Below are 12,234 nucleotides of genomic sequence, written 5' to 3'. Positions count from 1 at the left end.
TTTCGCTTTTAAGATACCAAAGTCGAGACATTTACACCTAAGTTAATTGACCATAATGATGTCTCGACAATGGAGAGACAAAAATCATTTCCAGGGCACGATCCCCCTCCATCTAAAGGAGCCACCCAAACCAGGTTAGAAGAAGTGTGATCAGGACACGTCTCTCCATTGACTACCACGGCAATATCGTTGACTTCTTCAAACATCAAAAGTCAACTCAAGCCACATTGTTTTTTCCTAATAGCTCACAATGTTTTCAGTTTGATCAATATGTAGCTGAGGCTCCTTGCATGCCACAGCATCTTGGAAATTACTGAAACATTTGCACAAATAAGTATTTTTTTTAACTTGAAATGGGCCCTTTTGGGTGCAGGGAAGCATTGGTGGAGAAAGATTGGCAAAACTATGAAGCAGCAATTCAGAAACTATTTGCTTTCCTCACTTACTTCTCACAGCCAACTTCACTACTCTCACCTGTGTATTAGTCCATTCCATTTCAGGAAAAGGTCCCAGCTGAAGGCCTCTACCTGTGGGATTTTCTTCCTCCTGGCCTTTCTGGAAGTACATAGAGACATCTACTCAGGACATGTTCCAAACTCAGATTTTTCATTGTCTTTGCATACGGTGCTTAGTTGTGTGGGTTTGCTTCCCAGGTTGTTTTTTTGGGGGGAGTGGGCTCAGTTATTCCCTTGAAGCTGTAAATTGGTGTTAATACATGCTGAATTGCCCAGAGGCCTTATAACAAAAGAAAAAAAAATGCATTATATTATATAGTATTAAAAATGTGAGTGCATATTATTGATTATTAATATCTCTGGATTAGCTATTTATCACTACAGGAAGAACAAGCAAGTTATGTATATTTTACAAGAATTAATACTGTACTACTGTATTTAGGTTGATTTTTAGTATGCAACATCTACCAATCTCTAGTAACTATTAGCAAGTGAAGCAAGAAGGCTACAAGGAATAAATAAACATTCTCTTGACAGTCCACCTCTTTCTAGCTAAAATTAGAAATAACCCTGTTGCTTCTAAATTTTAAAACCCACTCTAATTATCACTATGAATTTATAAAGTTTAACAGTAGGAGGTTATATATTTGCTTTTAATGAACGTCAGGTTTCCATTTATTTTGTGAGACAAAAAATCTATAATGAATTCGGTCTCCCACATAGGCATGAGTCAATGCCATTGTAGAAAACACATGAGTTCTTAACAAACAACAACAATATGGAAGAGCCCTGCCAGTAAGGAGAAACATAAGGCAAGGATCTCAGTTTTTGTTGATACCAAAACTACCATATCTGCAGCCATGCATCTAACAGCATTTTTACACAATGTTTAATAAACAAGGGACTGAAAAGAAATTTTACAAAGGCCATATTCATTACAATGCTTATGTAATGCTGATCCTCACCTTTTACTAGGTTACTTGAGAGACTTTTTTGTTTCTATTTTAATAAATAATACAATTTTTAAGAAGGATAAAAATCATACATCAGTTTAGGCATGAAAGGAAATAAAGATCACCTAGCTCCAACACCCCCTGCCATGGGCAGGGACACCTTCCAACAGACCAGGTTCCTCAAAGGCCCATCCAACCTGGACTTGAACACTTTCAGGAATGGGGCATCCACACCTTCCCTGGGCAACCTGTGCCAGTGCCTCACCACTCTCACAGTGAAAAATTTCTAATATCTAAACTTGCCTTCTGACAGTTTGAAGCCATTCTCCCTTGCTCTGTCACCACACACACTTGTAAAAATGTCCGTCTCCAGCCTTCTTACAGAACCCCTTTGCATATAAACCCATTACATTTTTTTTTTTAATAAAAGGTAACACTTTTTCACTCTCACCTGCAAGATTAAGTCTTTTTTAACATCAAGCATAAAACACAGCAAGTTTAAAGCCACTAGGCCAAGTCATTCAGGGAAGTCTCAAAACTCTGTTGCTCTTAAGAATGGCTAATAATAGTCACAAAAGTAGTCAAAGCGTCACACTTTTCAGTATATGGTCTAAGGAAAAGGAACTTCTAGCTCTGCTTAAAAAGATTAATGCTGTCATACAAACAATATTTTTAAGACTTGAGGCTCATATTGATGCTGTCAGTCTGCAGGCATTTAGCTGTGTTAGCTAGGACCAGAGTCCTTTGAGACATGGGAAAAAACTGAGAATGGTTTCAGGCTTAAATTCCCTGCGTCACTCTGGAGGGTGCATTCCAACCTCAGTGAGGTGGGATGAATGTACGTCTGAATTTTAAACTGAGCTTACACAGAGACAATTTTTACCGTAAAAAAATCTAGAGTAACTTCTCTCACAGTGTAATGGGCAGCTGTGGATTCCCTAACAGCACCAAGTCCACCAGGAACAACTACAAAGCATTCCATGGAGTCCTCTGGAGCTGATGCTTTTTGACCACAGCAAGTTTCTGTGCACATGTATTTGGTTCTGGAGACTCTTGAGAAGAAATGTGTTGTACCCTAAACAAAGATAGAAGAAATTCCCACCAAGCAGTAAGCATGTCCCTGGACAGAGGAAACACCAAAATCAAAAATACAGAGTAAAGAACACTTCTGTTGAGATCATTAGCTAGGGAGGAGCCAAGAGTGAGGTTCTGCTGCAAAATGGCCTTCATTCAAGATATGAAGAATTGCTGTGTGACAGGACAACGGTTGTAACTACTGTGCTGTAATCATTGACGATGAGACACCAGCAGAACTGTATCATTTTGGGCCTTTTTTTTTTTAAGATAAGCACTGAAAAAGCCAAAATAAATCTACAGAAGAGGAATGTCACCTAAGGGAGACTGAAAACAGGATATTACATAGGGATAGTGATCAGTTGTTTTCAACCAAGAGAAAAACAGGGGAAATCACTCCAAATTTACTTTTATGAAAAAAACCTTTAACTGCTTGGGTGCTGAAACACTGAAGGTCTCCAGTCCTTTCCATATCATACAGGCTTTTGCTCCATGAGAGGTTTATTCCCTAGTAATTCCAGCAATTTTAATTTGGAACCAGATGATTATAACCAGCTAAAAGAAAAAGGCATATTCCTCTGTGCTAAGTTAAAATAAAATAAATACATACTTGCTTCCAAGGTAAGATTTTACACTAGTACTGCGCCACTAGTGGATGTAGTGGTTGTAGAAATGTAATAATCTTCATTAAAAATATCTTTTGAATAAACTCTACTCAAATGCAAGTAAAGTAGCTTTTAAAACAGAATTCTTCATAAGCATCAAAATGTGAGCTACAAATGTGGCAACCCTAAAGGTAAGACTGAGTTTCCCAAACAGAGCTGTCTCATGGCATCAGGTGCATTAAAGAATTGTTTTGTCTCCAGCTGCTTCTTCAAAAGAGAATGGGTTTCCTTCTGTCATTTCTGACAGCCATATGCACACCTCAGATCTTACAGGACATCTAAAATAGGACTATATACCTATCTTGGAGAACTGAATAGCACCCCAAAAAGTCTTTTTTTATTTAAAGGAAGTATTTTCTAACAGACATTGTTATTCACACAAGCTATTATTAAATGCAAATATATAGTTTAAAATTTGAAGGGGTTATTCCATAGAAAATCTAAATCTCCTGCTCTTTAACTAAAAATTTAAAAAAATATTTCAGGTTTCCTAAATGTAATGAATTACTGTAAATCCAAAAATCCAAAACCCAATAAAAGTTTTATACAAGACCCAGAGCTGAACAAGTTTCAGTGTTGAAGTACACCAATTTTAGAAGGATTTAAATACTCTTATAGTCTTGAAAGCCTTGTTAATCTGTAGATTAGGAAGGATCAATTTATTGCCATGGAAAAAAAAAAGTGCCTATTAAATACCCGTAAGTCCCACAGTCTGACAAATATTACCTTCATACAAGAACATCATGCAGAGTTATAAATAAAGTCAACCACACCAATAAAAATGAGGAAAATCAAGTTTTCTGTTTAAAAAAATCTTCAAAAAGAGATCTCATGAAAGTCTAAATAGTTTCTGCTAATCATATGTAGAGGGCATTGAAGTATTGCTATGCAAAGTAAAGTAATAAAATAGGAACACAGGGAGAAGAGATGTGCAAGGAAAATGGTGATAGTATTTCTAAATAAAGCCATGAAAAATTGTTGCACTCACAGGAACTTCAGTATCCTGAACAGTATCTGTGATCATGGTGCTAAGGTCACGCCTGTTCCTCATGCCAGTGATGTAACTACTATGGATGAATTCCACAGAATTGAGCACGAGGGGATGAACTTCCATGGTGAATAATTGCTTTTAAACTAAAAATTTAATTTATTTCAGACAATGATAGAAAGGCAAGTTTCAATGAAAAGCTCAAAAATATATAGGAGGCTACAATTTTCTTTTAAAATTTGAGTCATCCTTTTTATCAATTTACAACAGAATAATGAACAGCTGATAGCACATTGGAGACATGTCCAAAAATACTTTTAAAACAGGCTTGTGAATGAAATGAAAATTCAGAAGCAGCAGATGGGTTTAACTGCTGTTAAATGTGGAGTGGTTTCCAAGAACATGTTGTATGTATTAATAAATAGCCAGAGACAAAGTTTCCCCAGCAGTTTAAATCCTGAGCATACAAGCTAAGTGAGGGCTTTCAAGCTTTGGCTCACTGCAACATCTTTACATTTTACCCTTGTCTACAGCAGCAAAAATGCTTGTTATTAACAATGTATGCCAGCAATGAGTGCAATTACAGCAGCACTGAGCACAGTTTCACAGGCAGGCAGGTTTAACATAGGCTTTCTGAAACAAGAATAGTTCTTGGCTCTGCTTGCAGGTTAATCACATTCAGCACCAGGGTATCCATTCTCATGGTGGATAATTATGCCAGTGTACCCAGTGCCTCAGTTTGTGCACATGTTTTACATAATAAACATGTTAGAAATTACCTCCCCTTCCAATTCTTGATCTGGATGTGGGCACTAGGATGATGCACTGCATATAGGGTTTCAGCAGTCATGCTTTGACTGTCTCCATGTCTCATGCCCTCTTGGATTTAAGCAAAAGTCAAGTCCCAAAGGTCCAAGAAAACAGGCAGCAACTTTGTTTGTACCTCAACCAGTTCTGGCTTCATCTCCCACTTCATCAAAAAGTGGTGTTATTAAGTGACAGCTATGATTAGGTTAAAGCTTCTACGCTTGCTACCATGTATTATTATACTTGACTGACACAAATACTTGTGACACAGAATGAAACTGGAACTTTTAAACTCACAGTGACGCACAGAGGCACAGACAGAGAACGGTTCAAAAGAATGAGTGCAACTGGGAGAGGATAGAAATCCACATTGGGATCAAACCCAGAAAAAAAATCACTGCCGCTGTCTCCTGTTAATCCAATTGCTTCTGTAACAACAAAAGATTTGTGAGGAACTGTGGAAAAGAGCATCACTGGATTCAAGGAATCCTCTGGAGTTCAGAGCAGGCCTACATTATAATATAGCTGTGTTCCTGCTCCACAAGGTCCACCAAGGATGATTCTTGTTAGCTACTCCAGTATCTGCTTGACACAGTCTTGGATGAACTGGAGGGAAAGGATTATTAGGGGAACAAATGATAGAAAAGAAAGGTGAGGAACAAAATGAAAGAAAAGTATTAGAAAAGACGAGAGACGTCAGGCCTTCATGTGGGCTACCAAGTACAAACTTATTCTGTTGCTAACCTACTACTTTTCACTGCTGCTCTAGAGAATCATGATTTCTATACTTTCATTGCAGAAACCATCTCTTTTTCCAACTAATTCGTTCCATAGAAAAACATAAGATATGACTATTGCAAAACCACTTCTCTCTAATCCTAGTACTACACTTCATTCATGAAATGGATAAAATTAAATCAGTTCACTGATGCTCATGTGGCATTGAGGGACTACTTGTTTCCCAGGGATCTTCTAAGAGCTTTTTTTATCCCTTGTCTGATACCTGCTGAGAGGCTTAGAAATGAAATTGCTCTATTGTCTGGGAAATTCACCCATTAAAGTAACATTCCCCAAAGCATGCCTTTCATTCCAACCCAAATATTAATGGTCAGAAAACATCACACATGTAAGCTAACATCCTTTTGGTCACTCTAACAAGTATCCTTACTAGAGGTTGTTTGGAGATTTCCAGAGCTATGGCTTCTGTCCAACACATCTCAACTGAAACAATACTGTAGCTGTCAAATGGATGCAAATGCAGTTGTTTTGTGTGCTCCCTGTTCAAGCTGCACCCTGTTATGGTTGGTTGGACCTGCTGCAATGCTGGAGCACTACTACTTCTGGAAATGGCTGAATCACCCAAAAAAAGGAGGCTGAGGAACCTCAGCCTGGACCCTCATCATCCTCACTGTTAGAAGTTACATGTTACATGTACTCCTCACTTTTCTGTGTAATTCCAGCTGGATCCTTCCAGGAAAAAACTGCTCTAGGAGCCAGACTCATGTAGTGCAGTCATGAGTAAGCACCTTCTGTTCCACAGTGTATACATAGCTGCTTTCTCCTACCAGAGGTGCACAATACCATTACTTGAAGTACAAGCAGCCAGGAATTCAAACAATATCAATTATGTACTCTTCTTTTCCCATTTGAAAGCATCCAGTGATTTAGAGCTGGTTGCTGGCAATGCAAACACATGTGTTCACAGGTTTCTCTTAATCAGAGTTATCAGCAACAACCACTTCACTGGAGGCACACTGGAATTTCAAAGTGGTGACTAGGGAGCACCACTGCTGATTGATTTTGCAATGGTGCTTCTGAAGGGGTTTTGCACATTGTTTTGACCAGCCATTGACACAGGGAATTATGGGGATAAGAGACTACATGATTAGAACTAATCTTTATTGAAAAGTACTTAAACACAAGCTCAGTAAACTAGGGTCTGTTCTCAGCCATTACTCAGCCATTTTGACTATTACCACAGAAATGGATCATATACATGAGCTCCTCTTTCACAGAAGCATATTCTGATCCATGGCTAATTATCAAGCACAAACATATGGGATTGTAGAGCTTTTCTTTGCCCTAAAAATGTAAACAAATAAAGGCCTGGGTTTTCTTCTGGAGAGCCATATTTTTTTTCCTAACAACCATCATGAGCCTCTTTTGCATATTATAAGATGGTATATTCTGCAAGACTTCAACCACTGATACTGAAGCAAGTTCAATGTGTTTTGCACCTTCTCCCATGGGTTGTTCACTCTAAATGACCTTCATTTTATTATATTTTATCTGTAAAATTTTGGAAATTATTGTAATGTCCAACTCCTATCTGCTCCAGATACCTTTTCCAAAATTGGTAATGAGTGTTAAATTTGTGCCACTGCCAAATGTAGTCATTTTCTGGTGTCTTACCTTGCATCTGCTCTGGCAGCCACTGTGTATGTCTCCTTCAAGACCAGACTAGTTATTAAATTCCAGTTATTAGGAAACAAATTTAGGCTCAGGACAATTTTTTTTTCTAAAGTTTTGTCAGTTGCATGAACGATTTCGTCTACAAACATGCAGTTCTCTTACAGATTTATATGCAGTTTGTAAGTCATAAATTTCAGAAACAATGAAAAGGTTTCATTTGTGAAAAAGTGAGGATTTCCAAAAGCATCAGTTTGTGGTCAGTACTAGCTTAAAGTGATTTCCCAGGAATAGGGGCATGAGATATTTGCACCCACAATCTAAAGCCTTCTTCTTTACTACAGTCAGCTGTTTGGTCCTTATCACCTGTACTGCCATAGTCTTTTTCAGGCTTCACAGAGTAGAATAAGAAGATTGAAAGAAATTTAGCATTTCAATTATGCAGATAGTAAATGATATAAGATCCTCTAATTCTCTCAGCTTTCCAAATTGTGTAGTAAGACTAAAATGTTGATGTTCCTCTGTTGCTCTCCCCTCAAACAAACCATGTGCATTGAGACACAGGCATCAGCATGGATCCAGGAGATTAAGAACCAGTACCCCCAGAAAGCAAATATATCACATAACAGAACTAGTTCAGCCTTGACCCAGAAGCCCTCTTTGTTCCAGAGAGCGTCTGGAAACAGCTTTCTAACCTTTCTGGTCCTGCTGCCTGTGAAGATATCACAGATGTGCTTCCTGGTGAAAGATTTTGGTTGTCCAGCACAACTCAAAAAATAATAAGAAAATAAGAGAATAAGATAAATAATAAGGTAATAAGAAAAAATATAATAATAAGAAAAAATATGCCGGGGTGGAAAAAGCATTAATGTAATGTTTTTCTAAAATATCTATTGATATATCAAGCTCATAAAATTTATCTGGCACAAATTTTGACTGAAATAGGTTACCCTTCTTTTTGTTCTTACCAAAGCTATTAACTGTGCTTGCTCTGATAGTCCTAAGGAAAAGGATAATTTACTGAAACATGTGAATGGGAGACTGGCTGCCCTCCACATGTCTCCTGATGCCTCTGGAGACTGTAACCATGCTCATCAGCTGAGGTGATGGTGTTTATGCCATTTTAGTGACAGAGGACACTAAAGACAAGCAGCCTGAGGGCTGTGTGGCCCTCAGCTGTCACTGGAGAAAGTCATGGGTTTCCTACAGGTGTGGTGACATATCAACCACAGACACACTGGGGGATGTATGGGATGACATATAAAATGCTGATAAATCTCTGTGTCTTGGCAGGTTTGTTATCCCTGGAGGATATTTTTCCAACCTCCACTCTGCTTTCTCCATTTTTAGGGGTCATCTTTATGAGGAAAAGAATGTCCCATATTTTCCACTAGTAAAAGAAATAAATTTTCCTTAGTACCATTACAAGTGGGTTGCCATGTGCTGATCATCCAGCTAGTTCAACACTTGTTTAGTGTGAGGATTCCTAACTAAACTCTGCTCTTCAGAGACCCCTTTCCCTGTTCAGCTTTTACACACTGATGTGTCCAGGCCTCCATAACTGCAATAAGTGCAGCACTGAATTCTGTTACTACCACTAGTAAATTTACTATCCAGTATTCAAGGCTAGCAGAGTGAAAACAACTATTTTTGGCAATGTAGTAGTGTGTGTGCCATGGCCAACTTCATAACTGACCCATTTACTTCCAGTTCAATAGTGTATTTATCTCCAAATGAACTGCTGCTCATTGTTCCTGTGAGGATTAATCTGAGCAGCACACATTGTGGCTCTTGCCAACTTTTGCAAAGTGATATAATCCATCCTCCTTCTCACATTTTTCCTTTAGTGACACCCAGTGGGTTGGCTTCTTTTAACTATGCTTCTCAAACTCCCCATGATTTTTGCTGCAGTCAGAGTTGTGATACCGTACACAGCTCTTTTCCCCTACAGTGTGAAGGATCTCAATTAGGACATAATTGTCCACCCATTACTCTGAGTCTGAATTTGGTTCTTCCCTTTGTTTATCAAATTCTTACATCTTTCCTTTCAGAATTCTTAGTGATGTTCCTGAGCTTTGTTTACTCTCCAAGTCACAAGAGCGGTGTTGGGATGTGCCTTGGGCACGCTCAATCCCTCCTCCACTATTTTGTGCCACAGGAAAGCTGAGAAGGCTTGATGTGCTCTTGGAAGAGCTCCAGCTGAATGACTGGCAGAAAACAAAGGCGGGGTGTCCGTGACACAGAAGACGGAGTCAGCGCGTGTTTGCGGCGCACGCTGAGGATCAGCGCAGCAGAGCACACCCGCGTCTCCGTGGGCACGGAACCAACGGGATCTCTCTCCAGAGACTCAACCCTCAGGAACACCACTCACAGCTTCCACAGCTTTTTGGATCTCCAACTAAAGCCACTCTTCACATTCCATGCTTATGGGGCACAGAGCACTCTACATCCTTTGCTTCAGTTTTATAGTCTTTTTGGCTGGGACAAATAAAACTCTCAAAGACAGAGGATTTTAACCCAGCAATTGTTAGAAAAGGATCTGCATTGTACTGGCATTCACAGCTTGAAAACCTAGAGTGGTGTCACTTTCGTTATGCTCCACCTTCCTGGAGAATTCTAGCCTTGGTGAGGCAGGCTTTGAAGTGTTTCACTCTCCTTCTCCATGTATTTTCTGTTCCTTCTCTGAATCCTGTTCAGCAATCCCTTTGTTCTGACAGCATTTGCAAGAGGGCTCTTTTATGCCTGATTTCATCTAGCTGGGAATAACCACTGAAACCTGATGTCACCTCCCCGACCCAAAGACTGTGTCTTACTGACATGAGCACAAAGGTATCCACTGATTATATCAGAGACAACTAATCTAAAAAAGGTTTGTCATTAGGCTTATTGCAAATATATCACACCTGATTGTAAGGTTTAATTTCAAACCTGTTTTTTAAAAAAATACAGAAATTTTAACTACAAACAAAAGAAAAGTAATTATGATGAAAGACATCTGAGGATTATAATTGCGCTATGTTTTCAAGTGCCTTCAGGGGCATAAATATACATTTTTGCTTTTGTGCTATATCCAAGGAAATAAAAATACCAGTTCAGAATTGTGTTGGCAGGAAATCTCTACGCTTTTTAATTTTGGCAGGATGCTAAGTTTTAGAGGCTAAATATTATTTGACCTCATGACTCACAGCAAAACAATGTGTACTTAAAGCACAGAAATAATTGCTCTACTTCAGTACATCCAGCTTTCCTATATTTAAAGGCAATTCACCATCTGAAGACATTTCCTAATTGAATTGTTCTAACATTTAATCCCACACCCCCAATGACAACAGGATAGAATTTTTCTGACGTTTCTTGCTTCATATTTCTCTGCTCTTTAGATTTAGAATTCTTAGTGATTTAATACTTACATCTGCTTTATATACTCACAGCTCTTCAACACAGTGACTCCTAATTTCTGTCCTTTGGTTTATATCTTGGAGACCTTAGAAATTCTATATTATTCTGTGTGTCTGCTCAGAATATATTTATACACACATTATGCTTATGCTATGTGTGTTTAATGTCTCCTTTGACTTTACACAGCAGTTCAGCAAGAATATGGTCATATTCAGTAGATGCAAGGATGTGTATTTATTTGTATAGGAAAAGTTTTGCACCTTCAGTTCTTCCTTCAAAGTGTTATTCCTCTTTCTGAGCCACCACCCTGAAGAATTATGTTACTGAAAATAAAGCTAAAGGCAAGCATAGGGGAAAAAATATAATAGGGTGTCGTTTTGAAAAGCACTTTACATAATACTTGTAAAGCTCACTACCAGGAACATGCCATTGACAGAATCTCATGATAGTCATAAAAATGAATAGTACACTTTAATGCCTTCACCATCCAGACATGTTTCACAAGGATATAATATGTGGCGGGGCTGTTTAATCACAAAACTTCCCCCTATTCACTCTGCCTGCTAAAAAAAAAAAAAATTAAATTTCTTACAGCTGTTGGTCTCTCCCCACATCAGCATTTAACACCTCCCTCCCCTGATCACTGGGCCACCGTGTTCTGCAAGAGAGTGATGGCTGATGGGGACATTTGGGAAAAACTGAACATGGGTGAGGAGGGAGAAGGAGATGAAGAGACTAAGAGTGCTTCATGGGAACACCTCCTGAAAATGCCATTCCCTCAGATGACATTGTAAGGTATCACCTGGCAGTTACTCCAGGTCAGGACATCATGGGAACAATTCTGCTACGTCACCAGACTCCTGCACCCTCCATAATCCTTGATGGATCGGCAAACAATGTCTGACCTTGAAAAAAATCTTTATGGGTGAAATTAGCTCAGCAGTGTTAAGTATTAGGATTGAGTGCAATGTGCAACCAAATGTTTGATTCTAGTGAACTCGCTCAAAAAAAATGGATGCCAATTTCATCTCACTCCCTCTTAAGATTCATGGCTGCAGGGTGTCTGTCACAAGCACAGCTAAAGTTGAACAGTAATAGATCACATTTATGACAAGGTTCAGGCATTATGTTTTAGCAGGAATACTTAGCAGACTGGACAGAAATTAAAAATCTCCTCTATGTTTTAACACTTGGTTAGAGAAATAGCAAAACTAAATCACTTTTAAGATGATATCTGTGGTCTGATTAACATCTTCCTCACCAGCAAGTCCTAAAACACTCTGATCAGGATAATGCATGCTCCTATTTTACACAAACATACACACACAGTGCATACAGGCAGCAGAGTCAAGGTTGCCATGGGAACTTGACCTCCAGATTTTTTGGGTTTGTATATTCAAAATAACACAAGTACAATGTTGTAATGATTCAGTTTTGCCTTGTAATTAATGATGTTCACATTTTCTTTGGGCGAGAACTCTGTT

The 12,234-nt window shown here is 38.7% G+C and overlaps 1 protein-coding gene across 6 annotated transcripts in view; it reads right to left on the bottom strand.

Annotated features, from left to right (window-relative positions):
• Nucleotides 1-12,234, bottom strand: part of DLG2 (discs large MAGUK scaffold protein 2) — an 831,288-nt gene that overhangs the window by 588,959 nt on the left and 230,095 nt on the right. For 3 of the 6 annotated variants that reach the window (XM_059838487.1, XM_059838482.1, XM_059838486.1), the window contains exon 2: nt 475-555. The exons of the other annotated variants lie outside the window; for them this stretch is intronic. In XM_059838487.1, the coding sequence (XP_059694470.1) occupies nt 475-555 (81 nt within the window). The remainder of the gene's footprint in view (nt 1-474; nt 556-12,234) is intronic. 6 annotated transcript variants of the gene reach the window in all.

Source organism: Haemorhous mexicanus, chromosome 2, assembly GCF_027477595.1.
Source record: "Haemorhous mexicanus isolate bHaeMex1 chromosome 2, bHaeMex1.pri, whole genome shotgun sequence".
NCBI classification, from domain to species: Eukaryota; Metazoa; Chordata; class Aves; order Passeriformes; family Fringillidae; genus Haemorhous; species Haemorhous mexicanus.
The sequence above is the reverse complement of the archived record's forward strand: the minus strand, read 5'-3'. Positions and strand labels throughout refer to the sequence as shown.